The sequence below is a fragment of the Ciconia boyciana genome, chromosome 7 (assembly GCF_034638445.1).
Source record: "Ciconia boyciana chromosome 7, ASM3463844v1, whole genome shotgun sequence".
NCBI classification, from domain to species: Eukaryota; Metazoa; Chordata; class Aves; order Ciconiiformes; family Ciconiidae; genus Ciconia; species Ciconia boyciana.
The window spans coordinates 1,203,265-1,228,266 of record NC_132940.1 but is presented as its reverse complement, the minus strand read 5'-3'; the positions used below and the strand labels follow the sequence as shown (position 1 = coordinate 1,228,266).

The window sequence follows — 25,002 nt, the reverse complement described above, 5'->3', positions numbered from 1 at the left end:
AGCTGTAGAGGTAGAGGAGCATAGCAATAGGAAGGGATCATTTTAAGGGAAACCTGCAGGAAAAGAACAAATAAATAATGAAATTATTTCATGATATTATGCAGTTTTCTGCTCATACTGCTGGTTTCGGATATGATGGGCTCAAGGCTGGGACTGCCTTCTTGTCTACATATCTACAGCACACATTTAGCCCAAATTTTGTTATCATCTGTAGCAATAACAATCAACGAAACCAATCCTCACTTGTGTAGCTTAAAATTAAATAGAAAAAATACACAGAGGGTAAAGACATCAAGTCTAGAACAGGCCGACGTTGGGTTCTGCATGGAAGTCCAAAATTAAACGGAGGAGAATGGGTCATGATCTTCCACTGGACGTGGTAAACACAGCTTCGGTTAAGAGGACATTGAGAAGAAGACTAGAAAAGCACTAGGGAAAGCACTGGGACAAGCAAGCCAGCCACCCATTCCCATTGCCCCATCCCTGTGTTGTAGCATGTAACTTGGGGGACCCAGTTCTCATCTGTATCCCAAACCATGCAGTCTGGAAAGGTTCTTCAGCGAAGAAGAACCAAGAAGAGCCAAGAACCGTGGCTCTCCATGACAGATTACCACGCTCAGATTTCCATACAAAGTGTGTACCTTTGGGGTCACCTGCAAGGGTTCAAGTTTGATAAATTTGCCCAATTCCGAAGTGCGATGCTCTAACAAGACTATGGAGTTATGAAGTCAATTGCTGAGAAACACAGGTTGTTTTGAAAGTAATATGCGTGGCGTGTGCTTTCTGCTACTTATGCACATAATTTTGGCAGCCTTCAATAACTGCTTCTCTGACAATGTTGCCCTCATTTGTAAGTGTCACATTTGAGAAAAGGAAAAGCATTTTAATGTGACAGAAAACTTTGACTTGGGAGCTAATTACTTTAATTTGATAGAATTTTTGGCTCATCTGCATACTTGACAATTATTTACAACTTACATTGGTAATTAGAGGTTGGGTCTTGTGCCGAAATATTGTAAATAGCTTTGAAGACATTTGCTGATCCTTCTAACTTTTAGAGGAAATGAATTTATTAGTAGTTAATATGTAAAATATTTGTACTTCTGACCTTTTGTAAAACATTCTTTCTATATTTTAAATGATTGGTTGTCAGAATCATTTTCCTCAAAATGAAGTGTGACATTGTAAATAAGCTCTTGAATTAAGCAGCATATTAAATCTATGTATTCAGTGGCAACCTTTGATAGTTCTCATATATCATGAAGATTTTGTTGGTTCTGCTACATTGAGGCAATGTCATATAGCATTGTGAATGATAATTTTTTACACTGAACTTTACAGTTTCTGGGCAGTTTCAACATCATTCTTCTGACCTTGACAAAGGATATTGAGTTAAGCAGGTTAGTACATGATTTCTTGCCTTTTTTTGGTGACTGTGTATGAGAAAGGAACTTTTTGGCTGGAGGAGCTGACAACCTTTAAACAAATCTTCCAGTGAGGTGGTTGTCAGATGATTTCTAAAGATGCATTTTTTATTCATCTATTCTGTTGATTTTCTTAAGCATTCCTTTGGGGTTTCTCTTGGTCGTATTTCTGCATAGTGTATATACTGCTCTGGTTTTATAGGTATATTAAAAAAAAAGAATCCATGGAAGTCTACTGCTGAACCGTGCTAATAGCCGATCAATTAATCATCAATAGCACTTTTATTATAATAAGGTGATGGATGAAATAAATAACAAAGTCAAACTGTTTACTAATTCCAGAAGAGTTAAAGTATAGTGCCACCCTGAATTATAACTGACTAGACTGGTACTATCTCTTGAGTTTGTCTTGTATGTCAATACTGCTTAATCTTGTTCTTTGTAATGGGGTACGTCTTAAATAGAAGGACACTGGATAAGTCATACACATAAAAGAGATCTACAGCTTGGTGGCATGTGAGATTCCTCTAATATATATTTTTATGAAACTACCAGCACATTATGTGCTCAGCAGCATAAATAAAAAAGCATGTTACCCCGGCAATTTTACATTTACTACATTAGTTAGTAAATGCAATGGCCACCCTTACTTTCCTATAATAAAAACTGCTGAGCCTTTTCATGAAAGATGATTGCAATTTCCACCAGCCTGTATATGCAATGAAAAAACATAACTCATCAAAATCTGAGCTATTTGCTCTTAAGATACAAGAGCATTTTTCTTGAACACTTGACGTGACATTAACTATTCATGAAACTTCAGAGTGTTCAAACACTGCCTAAGTAAAATTGTTACTACTTTTCAACTTGATTGAGATCTTTTCTGAACCAGGCTCTACAGCAGCCAGCAAAAGGGCTCTCCGCACATAAGAAATGCGGAGAGTGTCCAGGTACTGTAGCTGTGAGCTATCGATTTGCTGGAAAGTCGAGTTCCTCCTCCAAAATTGATTCATGATAACTGCCTCCATTTGGGTCAAACACTATTTAACCGCTTGTAAATTTTAATTAAATGATTTGTCACTTTGAACATATAGTTTGTCATCTTGCAGCTAAGTGATGTGTCTTTATCAGAGAATGACTCAAGGGGAAGGCATCCATCTCCTCTGTCACTTCGTCCCCCATTAAGATAATTTGGCTGTTGTGCAGTACGTGAGGCTCCGTGAAACAGACTGTGCTTCCTATGAACAAGTCCATCAGGCAAATTATAAAAATACAATTTCTTCCTTTCGTCATTAACATGTGCTTAACTTTCGGAGCATAACAAACACTTTTCCCAGCAGCACTTAGCAAAACAGATTTTTTTCCTTCCAACAACTTACTTTTTCCTTTTTCAGGTGCACATGACACCTGTAGCTGTTCTTACTCAGCTACACAAGTATCTTTGCTGTGCCTACAGTTATCCTTACTTGCAAGATGTTGATTCTAGGAGAAAGTGAAGAGAAGCTTATAAACCATGTGAATCTGTTGACGGACTCTAGACATGATGGTTTATTTTAATTGTTTTTTGTGGCTGTATAGCTCTTACCCTCCTTTCTGTGTGAGTAGCTATGGAGTCCTCATTTCAATGGATTTAAATAGGTCTTCCGCATGTGCATGTTACACAACACTGATGTAAGCATATGAATTTCATATATATCCTCCTCTATCTGTGACAAGGTTTAATCCTTTGAGGCAGAGGGCCTCTTGCTTGTGCAGGGACACAAGCTGCTGCTTTAAAGCGGTTGTTTTAATTCTGGGGTCCACCATTTGTGAGCTAAGAGAACTTAATGAACATCACGTAAAGTCCATCCACAAAATATACAGAAAGCGCATATAATCTAATCAAGTATTTGTTACTTTTCATTAATGTGCAGATTTTCTTTTCCCAAAGTACTTTCAGATTTCCACCCTTAACCAAGGGTATCATGTTAGAATATGCCATTCAATTTATCTTTATTCGCTGTCCCCTGTGATGAATTATTTGGGGCTTTTCTGACGAAGGATTGCAGCAGGAGCTGGCGTGGCTGTCGGGAGGACTCTGAGCTTTTGCAGCTACCTCCTGTGTGTGCGAGGGGGAATGAGACCCCCCACCTCTGGAGTGGCTTTGGCTTGGCTTTCTGCTGGGGCTCCCCGAACCGTGGGGCTGGGGGGGCCCTCTGCAGAGCCCCCGCCCTCCCTGGCTGATGCTGCTTCTCCTCTGCAGCTTTTACTGCTGGTAGAGGATTTTGCATCAGGAGGCTTTTTGTGCACCAGCCTTCCCCACCTGCTTTTCAGCTTAATCCAGAGGATTTTGGAGACATTATGGCTCAGCTTTGCATATGTTATTACGCAGAAGAGAAAAAAAACCACAACAGTTGAGATTTTTCAAAGCTGACTGGGAGCTTTAGGCATGAAACTCCTGTTAAGACTCATGGCTTTGAAATTCTCTGTCAATTAGGACAATATTTTGGTGGAGATAGCCAAAAAAAAAAAAAAAAAGTGTTGGTGCCTCTGTGGGAGGCCCCTTCCCAATTAATGCTGACTGATGGTAGGGTACGAGCGTGTGGAGCGCGTTATCCTCAGGATGGCTCTCCCGCTAGCTGCACCTTTTGACCACCTTCTGCTGTGCAGATGCTTGGTGTCACTGTGCCCTCTTCATCCCTTGCCCAGGGAGGACCACTGATACTGATGGGAGGAGACACAACCCGGCTGCAAGGAAACGTGCTGGTGAAAAATGGGTTAACTTCAACAGAGGTGTTTTATAAGCAACGTGTGCAAGAAGGTGAGAGAGACCATTCGGGGAAGGTGCTCAAGCACTGCACTCCGCGGCGCGAGCTCATGCTGCAAAGGGCCCCTCGACTGCAATTGCGTACTGACCCTGCCGCTGAGTCGCTGAGCTGTTGGGTGGCTGAGGACAGCTGCAAAAAGTCTCTTCTGCATGTTATTTTCCATCCCCTTTCTCATCATCCTCGTGAAGTCAGGAGCTTGGTTTCTTCAGTAGAAATACACTACACTCACCACGAAAATGCACTTTGAAACAGAAAACAAAAAGCACCAAAAAAAGGTTTTTTCGCATTTTCAGCGATCGCCTTGTAGGTGAGCTGCGGCTCAGCTCTTAGCGTAGCGCTGTATTTGTGGGTTGCAGTCAGATAAGCTCGGCATCGTGTGTGTCTCTCTGTCCATGAGAAAGCAGCACACACAGACTGTCAGAAACGTTTCCCTGCCGGGCAATGGGCAATTTCTTTCTGCCATTGATTTTGGCTCAAAATCAGGATTTAGAAAGACAAGACAGAAGACAGTACGTGGCACTTGGCAGGAGTGTTAGGAACTTTCAAAGTAGTTATGGATGTCATATTCTTAAAAAAAATAGTAACAGGAGGGGAAATGATATATATTCCCCTCCGGGTAGTAGGTAAAGTTTGGCAGTCAGTGATGAAACCTTTCCCTTTTTCTAACCTCTCTGGGAATTCAGGGTGCTTTGTTTTGAGTGTATACCCTACGTCATGCCTGTCTAAAGAGCTGTGCTTTTGCGAAGACAGGGGTGGACTTGGAAGCCTTTAAAACCACCTCTGATAGTCTTTGAGACACGTGGGAGAAAGATACATTTTGCTCCAAAACCAATTAATTTTTTCCCTATTTTGTACTGCGTATAACCCTTAACTACTAAAACCCTTCAAGTTTCTACAAAAGGAACTTTCTGAATAACTGAATGAGACCTGGATAATGATAATCTGCATTTAACAGGCTGAGGATGTCTACCTCTTTGTAAAATGCAGCTCCTTCTTCGTTTAAAATGAAACATTAAATGGGACTGTCCATTGTGAGGGGGTGAGGACATAGGAGACTGTAGGTATGGAAACCTTACAAACAACATCGCAGGCATTGCTTATTCCTGAAATGTCTCTATAACCAGAGTGCTTTCCTTTGACAATTTACTGCAGACTATTCAAATTACTCGCTGTTTTCCTATTATAAAATCCATACCCCGTTCATTCAAGTGAACATGCTCTTGAGCTTTCAAAACCGAGTTGTTCTCTGAATTGCCTCAGTTTGGCAGAAAACTCATTCAGTGTAGTTTTATATACTGTGCTTGTTGAATAAGGAGGCTGAATGGTAGGCAATCATTTCTGTTGCAATCAGAGATATTAAGAAGGATAAGTTCTCTCGATTTTTTTTCCAAAGTCAAAGAGATGCATTGTGGAATATGATTGAGAGAGAAATGCAAGCTGAGTCATGTACCTCGAAAATGAGAAGAAGGACATACAAAAGATGTCAAGGTCAATCATTTCATCTCGGGGTTTGGAATGACAGGCATCACTGAATATCCCAGCACCACCCAACGTCACCGACCACGATGTGGTACAATGCGGAGGCGGGTGGGTGGGAGGGAGCAGGCTGCCACTCATCCATTGGGTTAGTCTTCTGCTGCCTAATGCCAACAGCTTTTTCTTATGAAAAGGTCTGACTCAGCAGTTAAAAAATGGTAAAATATTTTGCAAAACTTTCATCTTAATGAAAACCATCTTTAAAACTTTAACCAGATGGCTCCATAGTTTTTTGTGGCACTGTAAAATTCAGAGGCTCAGTTAAAATCTGGACTTGATGAAAATCATGTACAGGAACAGGTGTCAAAGCACAGGAACAATTATAAAGTGAATTTTCCTTGTAAACCCTACTGGATTAATGGAGTAGCATACGGTAAATTGGGCCTGAGCTCTTAACGTGTTTCCTTCCACCCATACGGTGTGTCCTAAATAGGTGTGAGGTTCATTCATATGAAGACTTGCTGCTCAGAGATACAAACTTCTGGTACTGCCACACTCACATTGAGGATTGCCCTATATCCTTGACAAGCGATAGTTTATTTTTAAATTTTGCTATTTGGGTCTTAAATTCTCATTAGCAGCTGGGCCTGGAAGAAAGCAAAAGTCATGGTGTAGTAGGACACTGTGCAAGAGGCTTGAGTCTATAATATAAAGCATATAGCCTACGCTCTGAGCTCTGGTCCAGCTCTAAGCAAACCATCTTTGTTTTATTCATCACACTCAGCTCCACAAGCGAACAACCTCTGTCTGCTCATAGTCAAAATCTGCCTAAGCCACCCTGACTGTTCAGGGACTGCTCCACTGCCCTCACTGCTGTATTTGTGCCTTCAAAAGCATTTCCTATTCTGAGGAAGGCCCATCTTCAACAATTGTATAGTCCTGCACAAAAGCAGGATAAAACCAAGACGGCACCGCTCCTGGGAGCAGTGACAACTCGTGGTAAAACAATATTTGTTTAATTGTTCAGAGCTGCTGTGTAAACCTTTTATGACTGCACTCTTTGAAAGACATGGGCTTGGCCCAGCTATCATGTTTTTACCTACAAATTGTTGTTCTATTTTCTTTAACACAGAAGAGACTGTTGGAAGAAAAACACATCATAGAGTCTTTCTTGGGTTGCCTGACGGCATGCTTAAGAGCTCATCTGGAAAGTTTAAAGAAGGACGAAAACCAGTTGAAAAACCAGTTTGGGAGACTAAGCCTTGTGATTGGTATTTAGTCAGGAAAAATAAAGATGCAAAGATATGCCTTTAGACATTAGGTTCAGAATAAGGAAATGGCTGATCCTGTATTATCTCTGGATGTTGGTTTTCATCCCTAGCTGGAGATATTGCTGGCAACTGCATCAAAATGTCCATGTTGCACAGATACTCTAGATGCAGCTGGCCTGAAACTGAAATTTCCATCTAGTGAGAAATTCAGACAGTGAAAAGACAAGAAAAGAAGTGTTGCCTGGAATGAGATGGGTAGCCTGGAAGGAAGCCAGTTTGTTTTTTTTTTTTCACTCAAAACTCAACAGGCTTTTATTTGAATTTCTTAAAAACTGACATATTCATGGAGATTTCAAATAGGCATTTTCTGACAAGTCCCCTATTCCCCCAAGCCTTCCCTCCCTTAACAACCCGAGTTTGTCAGATCCTTTCCAACCAGCTGTAGCTGTAGGCTCTTTTATGTTCTGTGAAGAGTTGGGACCCTCCCTGAAGTTACAGATGCGTAGTTATATATACATTTTAAATTTCTGCACATGGCTACACATCTCATCTAGATGGATATATGCATATTTATTCCTGTAAGAATTACTGTAGTCAGCCAATTCTGGCTGATAAAACCTTCACATAAAACATACCCTTATGTAATAAATAAAAACAAAGACTGCTCTCTTTTTGCTAATGAATCACATTCTGGAATCTCCTGCTTCTCTTTTCTCAGCCAGAACATGTCCTTATACGCATGGTCTTTTAGAGCAGTGTTACCGTGTCTTGCAGTGTTGCAAGTTGGAAGATTTGCACTGTGCATTTTTCTTGCTCTTTCAGAGCCGGTGCAGGACTGCGGCGTGGCACTGCTGCCTGCATACACCACACGCGACACTGCTGCAACAGCACAGTAATACACGGCTTTGGTCACGTTTCAGATTGACCTGAATGGAGTCACACTTACTGCGTTACGAGCTAGATATGCAAACATCTGATTTCCCGGCATACTTTGGGAGCATAGGCCTAAATCACATCTGTAGACGAAGAACAAAATGCAGATATATGGATCACTACCCCCAGCCTGCCTTCAGATCAGACATTTGCAGCCCATACCCCTCCACGCCACCCGGGGAATCCGTCCCCTGCCAGGCTTCCCCCGCCGCCTGTACGGCATCGGGTGCCGCTGCGCGGCTGAGATGGGGAGACGATTCAAGGACGTTGACTGAGATGGTCACACATGTTATCTATATTGATATCTAACAAACAGATGCCAGAGCTATAAAGAACAATATCTATCTTTTTAAGATAACGTTAACTGTGGGAAGTTAGTGCTGTGCTGAAAAGAACTTTCCCCGTGTCTCAGAGGTGTGCTGGTTCGCGTGCTGTAGTTCCTACACAGTATACGCTTATATATGACAAACGCTGATGCCATTTACAATACCATAACTGACTACCGATAAACCACCAGTGCCAACGACCGATCCCTCGAAGCCCAGGAATCACATACAGCAGTGAGCATCCCCCAGGAACGCGGAGGAGCCTTGGGCTCAGACTGCCAACCAAGCCTGCGAGACGTGGCTCATCGCTCAGCATCAGAAACACTTGGGCAGGAGAAAGGGTCAACAACGAAGCAGCAACAGCTAGTACTGAGCATCTCTGTCCACCTTCCACATCCTCCAACCTTTTCATAGACGATGGAAATTATTTCGCAGATGTCCCTGCACTGCTTTCCTGGCATTTCTCAAGAGCACTTCTTGGTTAAAATGTGAAATTTCAGCAAACTGATCAATGTATTATATTCTGAAATATTTGGGCATTCTCATTTCTGTGTGAAATCCTGGATTTTGTTGGTTAAACGAATCGGTGAGTGTCAGAGCAGCTTCTCCTCTTAAGTGGGCTTCTCAGATTTGTGGAAAAACTCATTAATATTGAAATCCCTCATGACAGAAGGCATGTAGGCAATACAATATCAGAAAAAATATTCTTGCATTTTACATACTGGTTTAGAGAGAAGGAATCAATGGACCAAAAATGACCTATTTCTAATCCTATTTTTCAGCTGATAGAAAGTAGCTCTTTTGATATTAAATGATGCATCTATTCAGCAAGCAGTGAATAACATACTTATGATTTACTGTGTTCAAACAGTCTGCTGAAATGATGCAGTCTTCAAATATTGCAGAATGTCACTGAGCACACACTGTGAGTTATTAGAAACATGCATTTTACTTAAACAGAAACATTTACCTAATTCCACAGGTTTTACTTTGAGGATGCAGCTTTCACAGAGTGATTTAGAAACGTAAAGTTCACCTGTTTGTAACAGCAGATGAATATAATACTTTAAAGGCAGTTATTTCCCATAGTGGAGCTGGTATATAATTCTAAGCATTCCTGGTTTAAGACCCTGCATTGCTCTGTGGCACGCTCCTGCAGTAACACATTACACACTGGATAAAGGGTGCAGATGCATAATGCTGGGTGAATATAGAAACGATTTTTTTCTGGCAGAGCGAACTATGCTGGAATTTCACATCTGCCTGGAGTTCTGAAATGCGACAGAAATGTCCATTTTATGAACGTAAAGCTTTAAAATAATTAACAAATAAGATTGATATATTGATCTTTTTTTCTTTAGAGATTGTTTACCTCTTTGATGCTTACCTACTCATAGCAAGTCTTAGTAACCTTATATATGCTTTTATGTCTGTCAGCTGGGACAAAAGAACCCATGGTGTTCTTCTACTGGGTGTTGGAGGGTGATTCAACCATCAAACGAAGGAGATGGAAGGCAGTCTGGGAGACCCTGCCTTCCTTCCCAGGGTGGGATTATTTGGCAGGCAGTGAAGTGGCCACTGAGAGGCAAAAGCTCCTTGAACAAACAGACATCTGTTTCTAATGTATTTTAGAAGTTAAACTTGCAATGATCCAGGATCTGTTATCCTAGATCTTGATCATCTTTTCATACTTGTTTAGTTTTTGGAAGAAATTCCGCAAACTGGGAAGAGAAAGAAAATATTTTGAGTGTTGGCTGCTGAAGATGAACGGCCAGCTGTTTCTCAAGGCTGATCATTCTCTTGTGCCTCAGGGTTCATCTGTACTCCAGTATTTGCTGTACCGACGTGTCTCCTGTCTACGTGCAGAAATCCCTAGTTTAAGATACACGGTGCTTTCATCACGTAAAGACAAAATTAATGGCAAGAAAGAATGCCATACATTCTGAGATTCAGAGTCCAACCCTGTAGATTTTCCTTACGCAGATAATTTATTGATTAAAATGGGAATTGCAACTGCATAAGTAGAGAAAAAAGGGAGGGTTGACATGTTTCATACAAAACAAATAGAGCTGCTTGAGATTAGGTATTATTTGGTGTTCTAGCATATTAAAACGTACTAGATATGCAGTAAAGCACATTAGGGAGCAGTAACTGAAGCTCAAGGAGTTGTCCAGCCTGCCCAGAGTGCTCATTTAAACATACGCTTTTGTTCCTGAGAAAATTAAATAAGTTAAAGTCCTTCTCTCTCCAACTCCAATTTTTATATAAGTGCCTTATAACATGTGAAATCATTAATTAAAGAAGATTCCTCAGTTATTCTCTCTGACCTGTTGCAGTTACTTATTTAGTCAGCATTAAGAATTCAGCAGCATCTTCAAAGGCTTTTCAAGACACCACCTGTGAACTAATTACGCTAAAGGATGAAAGATTTGTAAGTAACTACAGCTCCTGGCAATGGCTGACAAAATAGATACCAACTGTGGCCCCAATTTTTTAACTTTTGCAGCTAATTCTACATGCTTTAAGCATTGTTGCTTAAAATTGAGAAAGTAAACTCCCAAATGTAAAAAGCGGCTCCAGCAGAGGAATGCACAAGTATATCGCTACGGCTCTCAAACACAGTGTTGGTTTTGCATGAACTGTAAATATTTTAAATGGTTTGTCACCTATTGTTTGGAACTGTAAGGAATCCTTAAGGATTTTTTTTTTAAATCAAAATGGTTTTTATAGGTAATCATTGAAAGACATTTTGGGAATGTTGTCACATGGCTTACGAACATCTAGAAAATGCCACAAAACTTCTGTGCTGAAATTTTACACATGCATCTTACAAACAATTTTTAACAACAGAAGGTCAAAACAGTTGATTAGAGTAATTATACTGAGTACGACAAGGAAGACTGGTGAGATGAAAGGTCTTTTGTATGTACCAACTTCAATGCTGACAGAGTTTGCACAAAAGTGACCTGTAGGAGTCGGAGGCAGTAGCAACTCCAGGTTTAAGCGTCTTAAGATGCCAGTGACATTTTCATTTTACATGTACAAAAATACATATGCATATACTCATACACACCAGTAACAGTGAAAAATATTTTTCAAAGATGTTTTGAGAATAGGATAATTACTGTGTATTCAGAGTTGGACTAAAATCTCAACAGAAGGCAGTTTCAAGACCTTCAGGATTACTACAAATTCTTCACTTCCTACAAAAAGTAACTTTCTAGTTTGGGCTTTAAGAAAGATCCTGGAAAACTCTACCAGTGATGATAATGTTGAACATCCCATCAGTCATCTACCTTGATTGATGGGAGATCCTTGGCCTGCAATTCTCCCTCATCTATCTGCAGTTAAATATTGACTCAGTTTTGGGTTTTTTCATAACCTTTGGCTCATTAGTGAAACACTGGAGAGGGATCTGTCTCCTTCCAGCTTGCAAAACCTTCTCCAGGAAAAACATCTATTGAAGCTGCAGTGAAGTTGTAAATGACAGTAGTAATTAACCAACTAGCTGCAATGCCTAGATTAAGTAAGAAGTAGGCTGATGCTCTGTATTCTGACTGATGCAAGACACGAGGAACAATGAGTTTCTACAGGTTTATCCACATTTTGTATTCCTCTCATTGCATGAGGGAAAGCAGGGCAGACGGACAGAGATCCAACGGGTGCTGTTGGCTAAAACCTCGTCGGCTGACTTTAAACAAAGTCACAAATCTTATTTTACTGTCGTAAACAGCTACAGACAAATAAACTGGGTTTTCTGCCACGATCTCCCAGCCCAACCTACTGTCTTCTCTGCGGATACTGCAGCACATGAGGGACGCGGTTTCTGACACTCTGGAAAGTTTTTAATTGCCTCTGCAGCTGTATAACTTCATAGCAATAGTGATGGTATTATCTAGCTATTTACCAGACTAAAATTAGAAAAGTAGAGGGACTATCACAGCATTATTTAATTATGTAAGGCAAACAGAACATTTCAATGGCAGTACCACTGCTGACGCCAGTGCTGATTTCCAGGAGGAAGGACTCAGTCCTAAATTTTTATCCCTTTTGAGAGCTTTCCTTTAAAAAAACCCCTTCCTGTTGTCTTTCAGGGGAACAGATGTTGTTTTTCATCTGCAAACTGACCTTGGAGTCCTTTCCTCAGTCATTTAAAGCTGGATTGGCTCATGTAGTTTCATATCTATTGCAACTTTAGCTTCTTCTAAATTTTTCCTCGGGTGTGTTCAAAGGCTTTCATATTCTCAATTTCATACTGTACTTTGGAAAAAGACCTCACTACTTAACACCATGCCCTCAGAATTAAGGCAGGGATCGTTATAAAAAGATGCTATTCATTTCCATTCCCCCGTCTCCATCCTGCTCCCCCAAAATACATATAATTTTGCTCATTTGTCATAAATTTCTGCAGACAGCGAGAATTCAAACACATCTCGAAGCTATATTACTCGAACATCAATTGTTTAAAGTTAGAAAAGACTGTGCTTCTGTGTTGTAGTGCTTACCTATGGAGTTTAAAAACCAAAACGTTACTGGAGTCCATTCCAACCGTAACCGTACAGCATAAACCATCATTCCTGGAAGAGAGCTTGGAATAGCATCAGGCTAAGGGGACTTTTCAACCAATTACAAAAACCAGCGTTAAACGGCACATAGACTGAGGTTCTCCTATCACTGCTTTGCATGATTGCCATATCATCGGCGACTCTTTTCTTCTTCCTGGCTTCTGTTAGCTATAAAAATAATTTCTTAGCTTATTTTCAGCTGCTTGGTAGTCCAAAGCAACTGAGAAAAATCACAAGGCTAGGAACTTTTATTACAAACACTATCAGCTTTTTGCAGGTTAAGTCCATCCCTCCCCTCCTACTCCTTCTGCTGCTGTGTTTTGTGATGAATGGTGGTCACGGGTAAATTGCTCAGTCGCTTTCGTGACCGGCTTTGCACTGCAGACACAGTAGATCCTCTGCACATAAAAGAGACAGAGTGCTTTGGAAAACTCGGTGCTGAAGAAGGGCACACGGGAAGGCAGACCGGCAGCGCCTGTGCACAGCGAGCGTCTCTGCAGAGGACACCAGAGATTGCCCTTCCTAAGCCCTTTAATTAAAAGCACCGAAGATTTATACACTTGTCTTTCTACTCCTGTAAGTTTTAAGGTGGGTGGATCAGTCTGCTGCCTAGTTTTTTGTTCATAACTCTCTGTTTAATCTGCATTTTTAACTAGGGAGTAGGTTACCTCAATTGCTATGGCTTTCTGGTGTAGTCTTTCTAATATTTGAATCTTAATTTGGAAATAAAAGTATACTTCATGTGTAGGTTTTGCTAGAGGAAAATTCTAGTTGTGTTTGTCTCCCAGATGATCCTGATAACACTTCTGAGACTCCTCCTTGGAGGAGACCTGAGCATTGCCCATCTTACCATATTATGCACACGGAAATAATATCATCCTGTTGCGTCTGACACCGTAACGGCATGCCGGGGAAGGCGTTTAACGTAGAGCAATGGGACTAGAGCAGGGTATGTGAGACTCATGACTTACCCCTTCCAAACCCTTTGGAGAGAGGTTGGGAATATTGACACAGGCTGCCCTAAGGCTATCTTTTAACAAGCTCTGGGCAGGGCAGCCCTCGTTTGGTAGCCTGCACCAGGCTGACCAGCTCCACGGAGGCTGTCCTGCTGGGGAGCAGCAAGGGGAAACCCCCGCCGAAGATGGGGAATCGCCATGAGTGGTCAGGACCTCTTACTGCCTGCCAAGCACAAGGGCAGGCTTTTCAGCTCTCCAGGAACACCTTCTGGCACCCTAAAACGAGGAGGACCTCACAACAGGGTCTTAGATCCATCCTACAGGTCATTCTGTGGTGAGACAGCAAGAAATTTGTAAGCCTCAAAGCAACGTTTGTGTTTACAGTGACACCAGAGAAGAGTCAGGTCATGACAAAGAGAAAACACAGTAATTACGCTGCGCGGCTGCATCGCCCTGTGTACATCCACTGCATCGCCCTGGGGCAGAGAATGAATGGGAGAAAAAGAGAGATGTGGGGAGGGGTTTTCTCAAAAGGGGAAATTTAAGAAGAGGAGAACATATGAAGCCTGGAGGGAAGACAAACCAACGAATGCACAAAGACGGGAAGGAGACAGTCCAGCACTACCACAACAAAGCTGCCCGTTATCAGTTCCAGTTATTGATATGGCAATGCATCAGTTACGAGTCCCTGAGAAAAAGTACCCAAACATACTTCGTGAATGTATGTGGATACTGACCTGGGCTTGAGACAGGACTAGAGGTAGTAGGCTCAATAATTTCTACAAAAAGGGAAAAGGAAAAAAAAAAGAGAACATTTGGGAGTTAATCACACATGGAAGACAAATACAGAATGAGACAGCAAACAGTCATGCAACAGACACGACAATTTTATTTAAAGATTGGGCTGGCCATTACAGGCCTGTGACAAACATGCAGTCGACCAGACTTCTGTGCCTATGAACCATACATCAGTGTCTTTCTTTTTGCAGCTACGTCATCCATGTGTCACCAGTATACAACATCGGGACCATCACACTCCGAATATGCAAATATTTTTGCTTGCCACCTTGGCAAAGCCACCCTTGGAGTTCTCAAGCTCAAAAACATTTCTCCTGGGAATTACTGAAACCTGCCTAGGAAAAGGGTTTTTTGCTCACTTCATTGAAGGTAATGTCTTATGATGAATATAAGTCAAGGTAACAATTTTGAACAAAGAATGTTTTTAAGTAATAGTTTTGTGCTTTAGTGAACTTTTAAAAATGCATGTCTTTTTAATTATTGAAGTCTTTCCAGAAAAAAACATTTATCAAAACCATCAAACACATTTTGAAGGTGTTTACTTCACCTGGGGCAACCAATACAAACAACAGAAAAAGTTAAGAGAAGAGCACAATTCTCCAGCATTCAGTCTAATGAAAAAATCACCTGTGGCTTTTCATTATAATTTTACTTTAAAATTCATTATTCTGTGCCTTTTCATGAGCTTTGAATAGTGCTATGCAAAATGAAATACCAGTCCCAATCAATCTTGCACAGAAGCAAGCTACCATCTCAACGTAGCAATTCAATACTCTTAATAAAAAAGATTTAACAAAATTACCAAGCTCAAAAGATCATTGACCATATCTTGACTATAACAAGAAACTAATGAAAAAAAATGTGAGCGAGTTGACAACAATGGATGTGCAGGTAATAGCTGAACACACTCTCCACTCGCGTCCAATTTCGCATTTTTCCCCCTACAATTACTTTTCAGGTTAATATGATGCAAAAATGATTCTAAGTGAAATAACAGACAAATATTTTCCCAAACAAAAAGTTATGAAGTTTCTTTATCAAATTACTGATGCTAAGAATTCTGCTAATACAGATGAATGTTTCCAATCTTACAAATATTTATTTGACATCTTGACAAATACATCATTGCCGCTGATAAATTCAAATCACATTTTAAAGATAAAATGGAATTTCAATTGTGTTACGCCAACTTCACAATTTTATTTGAAATTTAAAATCCATGAAGGCTGGTGACATCTTGAGCAGCCTTTAACATAAAAAGGGATTGAAGCCTAGTATGGAGGTTTCCTACCCCTGTAGAGGGGCAGTTTACGTATGCGGCGATGGAGAGAGGGGGAATCTGTCAGTCAGTCCCCAGATGTCCCTCACAGGCTCCCACCATGGCAATTCGGGCAGTGGGAAAGGAGAGGTGGAGATGAGGGTGCTCTCCATCCTGCTCCAGCCAGGAGCGTCCCAGGGGACGAGCAGTTTGTGCGCCCTGCCGTGGTGCTCGGGTGCAGGGCTGAAGGGCAGCAGGAGCTGGCTGCTTCCAGCAAGGCTGACGCAAGGTCAGTGACGGACGTAAATGATGGTAGAGGATTCTTCTGGGGTTTGTGTTGTGCTTCAGACGAAAGCTTAACTGATTGCGGTGCAAACAGGGTTTTTTTCCCCAGTATATTTGACAGATGTAAAGCAAAATTACAGAAAACTAGAGAAATAATGATCGTACAGTGAAGACTGATGAACTAAATTGATTTCAGCAATTCCTAATTTTTAAAAAAGCACAGGCTTTGTTACATTGGCGTGGATTAGGAAACTGTGCGACAGCCATAGCGATGTGTTTGTGGGTTTTGAATCAATTTGCTTAAGACACCGCTTCCGCTTCCTTAGGAGAGAGGCACAACTGGTGTCCCATTGCATGGGGAACCTGCGAGAGCCGGCTGGGGGGGAGCCTGGCAGGGCAGCACCGTCTGGCTGTCGGGGCACGTCCCCAGCCAAGGAGCACTGCTTGCGCTTAAAGTGAGGAAAAAGGGAAGCGCAATATGACGAAATTGTTCCAGCTGTCTAGAAAAAACATGTCCTCTGTGAAATAAGGTTGTACTCCTGCATAAAGCAAACGTGATTTTTGCAGGAGAAAAGGAAATGGTGTTAAAACAAGAGACTCGGAAAAAACAAAGAATTATAAAGAATTCCTTGATTTTGTGTTTTAATGACTGTTGTATAAGTTTTATAATAATTTGATTTAGCGGTCTTTAATTTCTTCCAAATCTTTATGTTCTGAGCAATTACATCCTGCTTCTCATGTATAATTATCACCTTTGCTTCAAATACATTGTACAATGATGACAAAAGTTATTTTTCTGGCCACCCTAAAATAACAGAACCTTTTTCTTGTGAATTTAGGAGTCAATCCTTCTTGTTGCTATGGCTTCCTATAAAGGAAAAGGTTCCTCTTGCTGCAGAATAACAACACTCTTTGCAACAATCAAGTAAATTAACATACTCAATGAGTACAATTTTTCATTAAAAGGCAAAATACCATACCCAAACCAGCAGGGATTTTGCTAGGATTGTGCCTCTTTTGGAAACATTGGATCTAGACTTAATTGTAGGTGCTTAAGGTAGCATAAAGTCACAGAATCGTAGCATCACTGAGGCTGGAAGCGAAGGCGGTAATCTCATGTATTATTCTTGCAAAAATCTCATTTTTAAATATATTATTAGATCAAGGAATTGGAGAGATGGATATATTTCTACTTTTGAGTTCTAAAACTCTTTGTAAATCTTTATTCATGAAATTGTTCAGGTCTGTAGAGAGAAAACAAAACCAGCTGGTTTCCCTATAAGCACGCTAGGCTAGTTCATTAAAATCAAAATATATTAATGACTTCTTAGTAACACTGGGAGGCAGGGATGTGTAGGAAAGAGTGGTAGTATCTGTACTTCATTTTGCTGAGACCCCAATCCTACAATATCAGGACTGCTCAAATTTTCAAGGGTGGTTGTGGAAAAAAAACCCGTGAAAGTGTAATAGAAAAATGTGAGATTCTGGGCCATTTCTGTGACTTCAGTGGAGAATTCTCCTTGAGCAGAGCTTTTCAGATTTGTTTCATAAACCAGAGGAAAAACGATGTGTTCACACCACCTCCTGGTTTGCCCTTTACAGACTTGGTGCCGTCTGAATTGCTGCGTGCAGGATCCTTGCTGTTCTCTTCAGAATTGCCTATTCTGGTGAGGCAGGTGTGAACCAACAGCATCTCGCTATTTTAAAGCAAATTCAAGCCTTAATTCCAGCTGGGACTAAAAAGATAGAAACAGGAGCAGCCGGGGCATGGGGATACTGGCATGGCATCACTGGCTGCTAAACATAGTCGGAAAACTGGTAATTTCTGTCAAGGTCTAAATGTACGAATGCCCAAACCCACTTACTCTTACTTGCCCGCCTGCAGCTGTCCTTGTCCTCACTGCCGGCTGGGGAAGGCTGCCTGCTTCTCAGTCCCGTGGCTGCGCTCGCAGACCGGCTGCTGCTGCCAGTTTGGGATAACGGGGCAAATTCCCACCATCAACTTCAACCACCCGGTGGATGTACAAGCGAGAAGGTCAGAACTCATGGTGGGCATCTCTCCTGTGCCACAAGGCTGCAGGGATGCTCAAACAGGGCTTCTGCAGCGACCGTGCCGCTGCAGTCGGCAGAGCTCAGCCCCTCCAGGAGCCCAGACTCCTCTGGGAAGACGGGCCAGAACAGGTTCAGCCAAAACAGAGTAGCACACTCTGGGAAAAGCTGATGAAAGAAGACAGTTTAGTTTTTTTCTAAAGTGTGTACAAACATACCTTTTGCTGCCTTTTAAGGTTCAGCTCTCTTCACAAACACCCTACCGACCACACGGTGAATGCTTGGGGATGCTGCCAGAGATGTCACCATCGAAAGCAGAACTTCACAGCGATAGTTTGGGACAAGCGAGTCTGGAGTTAGAAGCCCCTGTCCTGTCATTTTAGAGGTGCTGCCACACACTGCAAATCTGTGGAAGTCACGAAGCGACTTTTGGAGCAGGGTTGGTGCTCCCCAGGATGGGTGACAGCCACCGCTGGGGTCGAGGCTGCATCCCTGACTGGGGCAGCTTTAAGAAGAGAAAGGGGGAAGGTTGAGAGAAGCTCAAGAAATCTTTGTAACTGTGTGTAGGAGGAGAAGGAAAACAAAGTAAACGTAGACAGGACAGCAAATAAAGTATCTGATGGCAGACGGATTAAGTGCATGGAAGAAGTATGAATGCTGCTGCGGACAGCAGTCAGCTAAGCGATGCTGTCAGGAGAAGGGGGGTACAAATCACAGCCTGACAGTGAACGTGGCCAGGGAGAAATAACAAAACTGCCTGTAAGCAATGCAAAGAGTCCTGGAAGGGGGCAAGCGTGGCCGAACGCAGCACAATGCAGAGTAGCAGCTGTGGCTGGACCAGGGGTGGAAGAGGACAGAAAGCACTCCACGAAGAGTGCTGCGTCCCACACCGGCTTTGTGGTGGAGTACAGAGACGTCAGAGGTGATAGCAGGGGTAAAACAAACTGTCTGGGTTAATGTTACTTTAAGAAAGGTAGAGAAAAGTCTTCTCGGGACAACACAAGGAAATCTTTTTATCTGCAAAGTCAGGTTTTGATAAAGACAGCTAGAGAGTTTTTAAGCAGAGGAGTGCACCTACAGGTCTTGCTGTAACGGCCCAACTTCGCGGGGGTGAAGGAAGGGGAAGCGTGGGATAAGGTGTACAGGTATCTGTACCACACTGTCACAGGAAGAAAGAAAAGGTAACGTTCTTTTAAAGTCAGTTTTGGTTAGCGGTGGTGAGCGTATGCTAGAGCTGACTGCAGGAAATAATCTGGCATTAGAGAATCAGCAGTTGAGTGAGTTTAAATAAAGTGGAAGAATAAACCCCACAGACTTGCAACTACAACTCTAATCCTCAAAAGAGAAATCTTTGGAGAACATAAGCTACTAAAGACAGCTGGGACAAGGAGGTGCAGTTTAATGTCAAGGACATTTAAGATTGCCTTTTACCAAAAGGAGAGAGATGGTATCTGAAATTCCTTTCTGATCCCAGGCAGAAAAAAGCTTGCAGAGAAAACCTCTTAACAAAATGGGAAACCAACCCATGAAAGGCTACACAGCACAAGGAGGAAAATTACAAGGAACAAAAAGAATTGGCCATAAAGAAGCAATGTCGGGGAAACCCAGCCGGGCAGGGATGAAGTGGGAGTTGCCCAGATGCCCAGCTGAGCGGCACCTTGGAAAGGAAACCACAGCAAAGCTGCTGCAAAACACTCTTCAGCCCCATAGATACCTTAAGAAAAATGAAAGCGCCTCTGCAAAGGCAGGGTAGAGAAATTAAGCATGGACCTAAAAATATTTTTTTGCTTCAGTTTTAGCAAAAGCTTAAAAGATGGCATTCTGAATAACAAAATAGAAAGGGAAATTGCCAGAACAAAGTTAAAGCAAAATTCAATCAGCTCAGGATACTCAGGTCAGAGGGATTTAAATATGTTTGCACATAAAATTATCAAAACAACGGTAAATTCCTGGGAAGGGGAGGACAGCAGGTACAGCAGGACTGAGAATTAAAGATATGTTCAAGGAGGGTAAGCACACACAACTACAACTTCACGGCATTCAAGGCTTTAGAAAAATATGAGGTGGAAGGAGCTATTAAAGGATACAGGCAGGTAAAAATAAGCAAGTAAATAAAACCTGGCTATTAGTTTACTAGAGGCCAATTACTTGTAATTATTTGCCTAGAGAATTTCCTAGTATATGATTAAGGAATCGAGTAACTCATCAGCCCCTGTTTGCATGAACAAATGGGTATATACCGAGAGCGAATGCATTCAGAAATCTGAAGTGGGTCTGCAGCCTTTATAGCCTTGCTGTCCTCACGCTGCCTCCTCATCAGAGCTTGTGCAAAGCAAAACCAACTCCTTCGAGGAGGAAACTCGATTAGTTTATGGAAGGGATTACACGACGGAGCAGCCTGCGGTATAAGGGGATTAGATTCACTGACCCAGGCGTCCTCCCAGTCCCAGCGTCTTAATAGCATAACCCAACCTTTTTTTCCCTAGAGCATACGAAAAACTCAGCAAAAGTAAACAATGCGTTGTTTCAGTCTGTTGCCTGCAGAAAACCAGCCTACAAGCCTCTGACTCTCAGATAAAAACCATACCAGCCCCCAAGCAAGCGCCCCACCACCTCCTAATCCCATCTCCCAAACCCACCAGCAACCAAAAGCGGACACAGAATTTCCCACGGTACATGTGCCAGAAATTTTTCATATCTTTCCATTTAAAATCGCACAGACATTATAGTGACGGATGCATCGGTACTACTTATACTGGCATACTTCAGTTCAAACGTCCTTTTTCATGAGTTATGACTAGTCCCAACTAGTTCGCTGCCAACAAAGCCACATTTCCCTGTCCACTGCCCACAGACCTGAGTTCATCAGCCGCTGGGGACAGAGTACAGCGACTCACACACACAGCTCAGTGTAATTATATTGAAGCACAGGCGTTATGGAACCTCACAAGGAAGAGTACGATCAGTATTTTCCAGAATACAGTTTCTCCTGTGGAATTTACTACTTCAGTAACATGAACAATTTCACTATTAAACTGCAGACTGTGAAAAGAGTTCAGAAATGTAACAGATCTCAAACTGGTGCATGATGCTTCCAGTTACAAAACGGTGCAGTCTCGTAGAGAGGGGTCTGCCGATGAAGGAAAGAAGAGAAAAACTACCAAAATCTCAAGTTTTGCAAGTTTGCCAGTTTTCCCACACCGCAAGTTTAAGATAAATTTTATCTAAAAATAAATTTGCTAAAACCCAAAATTGCTCACAGTGTTTAATGAAGATGTAGTAACTGAGACCTCTTTGGTGTTGCAAGTTAATTTATTATTTGCACAGCACTAGCACAGTCGCAGTCCAGGCTGCGGGTGAGGGTCTCTAACGCAGCCCCCTTGGAGCCGTAGCTCACATACTGGTAGGAGTTTTATTCGAGATTTATTAAATCCAAGAAGGGAAAGGCAATGGTGAAGATACAAAAAATGTGAAGTTTGGAGAAATCTGGAACGCTATGGGACCACGCCAGATGTACGCCTTCGTCCTCCTCTCTCTTTCCTCCATGCCTTGTCCTGGCACAAACACAAAGAGAAGAGAGAAGAGCGCTCGTTACTTATTCCCATTCCCCTTCCTTCCCCTGCGCCCCCACGTCAACCCTCTGTATATTATCTACAAACGATACACAGAGCTTTTGACAACTTCCGCATTTCTGGTACCTTGCCAGACCCCTCAGTCTTCATCTGCTGGTTCTGTCTCTGCATTTTGTACAGCGAATTTACTAGTTTTTCTCATAATAAATTTGAAATGTCAAGACATGTCAAGCAACTGGACTCAGCACTTGGCATTCTTAATCTGTTGAGATGGTTTTTCCCCTGAAAAAATGATCTACTTCAAGGTAACAGAAAACAAAGTATCTCTGTGGATATCGCTCCTGAAACGCAGTTCTGCTCTAAATGTTGTAATTAATTCATATGAACAATATTTAAAATATATATTATATTTTCTCCCAGTGTATGAAGACTGTAAGGATATCCTCTGCGAATCAAGGTCTTTAAAAACCACAAATCACAAAACATAGACTTTCCTCGACACAGAACCAGTCCCGTACTGCTCCATTTTAAGACAGGGAACAGACAGTGGCGTAACAGTTCTGTTTCTACTCACCAGCATCCCTGCCCAGACGCGTGGCAGCCACCTCCTCCCCGCGCTCCTCAGCTGCAGATGTGGGAGAACGTTTCTGCTGGTGCTGGGGCCGGCGAACAACGTTTGTCTGTCGTCCACAGTGCATGTTAATGCCACCGTAAAGACCATTTCGATCCATTAGGGAAGGATAATTCTTCAGCAATATAAAAACGACGATGCTCTTTGCCAGTTCTCTGGAGCCCCCTCCCAGCACGAGCTCAGCACCAGCCCATCACTGGGACCATTACAGAAGAAGTCTTGAGTTAAAGCTATGGACCCAATTTGTTATTTCAAAGATAGCTTGTTTTATCACTCTGCAGCTGGTCCAAAATGAAACTGTTTTGGTTGGCGCAATTGACACTGTTAGGAGGGTACCAGTTTTTAAAAATGAAAAATATTCCTTATTATGAGTAAAGCCATATGCCACACTCAAATTCTGTTTTTCAGAATAAAAAGCAATGCTATACAAGCCTGAGATATAATTTAATTCTTTGTATTCCTCGCTATTACGGTGACAGAAAGTCTAACCTATTTTACAATAACTATGGCGAACAGAAACTATGAAATGCTTTAATTGTTTTCTGTATCCCTCAGCATTGTAACATTGGTTTCTGCCATTCTTGAGGTATTTTGATCCCAAGTGTGAAATGACTACTGGAACAGACTCAGGTTGCCTTTAGCTAAAAGCTTATGTTTCTTGAAATCTCGTTTTAGGATATGACACACACAGAGCATAGAAATCCATTCTGCTCAATAGTATTCCCTTAGGAAGACTGAGAAGTCAGATACACAATCAAGAAAAGATACACACTTAATTTGACAAAACCATAGCACTGTCATATATTCTAGTTTTTTCCTTCTAACTTTATTCTAGTTTATTCTGGTATTTTGCAGTCTAGTTATTAATCATCAACAGTCTAAACTGTTTCCCTCTTTATATTCGGTTTAAAATCCCCTGACTTTTCTTAAGATAAATACAAATTATTTGAAAAGGTATGATTAGATAGTCATAATTACTAGTGAATGGCATTTACACACACCGCGTAAGAGAAAGCACAACTTTATGAGATATTTTATTATAGGATGGGGGTAGGTGCTTATTCAATATCGGTAACATCTTATCTAATGAGAGTGCGATTTCTGGATCTGAGAAAGTGTCAAAACATGATGCTACCAGACTAGCACACTTCCAGATCATAAGGAGAGCATTTTGTAACAGGAGAGTACAGAAAGCTTGTTTCATTTCAGTCTGCATCAGTAAAATTGTTGGATTTTGCTGTAATACTATTTAGACTTCCCGTGTATTGGAGGAATCAATAACTGGTCCAAAACACAACTGGCAATTAAATACTAATGCATTAATTAAAAAAACCCCTTATAACTATTTTCATTTATGACCTTTGATAATGAACCAGGCTTATTTAATCTAATCTCCCCTGGGCTTTATCAGCTTTGTTAAAGATTAATGATTTATTTTGAAATACAGGTCTTTAAGCCTAGGTAAGCCAGAGATTGCTTTGTACAGTACAATGGTAAATGGAAGAACATATTTAATAATAAATCTTTTGGATAGAAACTGTAAGTGGATTGGGTAGAGACATGACCTTAATTTATTCTGTGTCTTTTACTCACGATTAATATTTTGCAATTACAATTTGAGCCCTTCTACACGTTTGAGTTATTACACCTTAATTGCCTAGTAATGGTTTATTTTATTTAAATGGTTTGTTCTTTTATTACAGGATGATAAGTATTTAATAGCTCAATGTCTATGAGACATTAAAAAAAATAAATAATTATTAACTTGAAGTTTGAGACCTGAAATTGCCAGGTAGTTTACTCACTCCATCCTTCAGCAATCCTCACCACTCTACACCTACGGTAGTAGTTTGGTTTTGCCTGATAGCAGGAGTTTTTCAATAAATATTTAAATATTTTTAAGCCTGTAAAAAACCACATTAATGACACCTTTTAGCGTACTCTCATAAAAGAAGTCCAATGAAAGTTAAGTTTTAAGAGCACTCGCTGAAAGCCATTTCTGTGGAGTACCAGGCCTGAGCACAACACGTGTTCTAAGCTGGCACACAAAAAGAAATGGGATGAATTTAAAGTTTTACTTAAAATTCTAATGGAATTTGAGTTTCTTAAGAAACATCAAAGAAAGATACTAAAATAGCACATCATTTTAAGTCTGGAGTCTACTAAAGTTTATTTACTTATTTATTTTTTAATAAGTTCCAGAATGAATCATCATCTTTTATGTAGGTAGAACTATTTTATAGCGCGAAAAAAACCTGTTTTAAATTTAATTTATTTGGGGGGGGGGGGTGAACCACTAACAAGCAAAAAATATATTTCCATTAAAAACATTCAAAATAATACTTAAAATAAAGGTCACACATTTAATATTCTTGCCAGTAAGAGTATGCAGTTTCCGTCCCCGCTATCACAACAATTTCACATCTATAACACGTTGATATACGCTCAAGGCTTCACCTTTTGCAGGAATGCCTGTATTTTGAGGAAAGGAATAAATCAGGGAAATTTTTCCTGAGCAAAGGGATTTTGGCAAAAGCACCCATTCATATTAAAGTCTACTTTTTGAGTATCACAAAAATATACCCACTAGTTTAAGGTCCCATCACTAGTACATCTTTGCACTAGTATTCACAAGCACTAAACTATTCAAA

The 25,002-nt window shown here is 41.1% G+C and overlaps 1 protein-coding gene across 2 annotated transcripts in view; it reads right to left on the bottom strand.

Annotated features, from left to right (window-relative positions):
* Positions 1-25,002, bottom strand: part of NEGR1 (neuronal growth regulator 1) — a 302,027-nt gene that overhangs the window by 15,217 nt on the left and 261,808 nt on the right. Inside the window, exon 7 of one of the 2 annotated variants that reach the window (XM_072867357.1) lies at positions 14,496-14,537. The exons of the other annotated variant lie outside the window; for it this stretch is intronic. Within the exon in view, the coding sequence (XP_072723458.1) occupies positions 14,496-14,537 (42 nt within the window). The remainder of the gene's footprint in view (positions 1-14,495; positions 14,538-25,002) is intronic. 2 annotated transcript variants of the gene reach the window in all.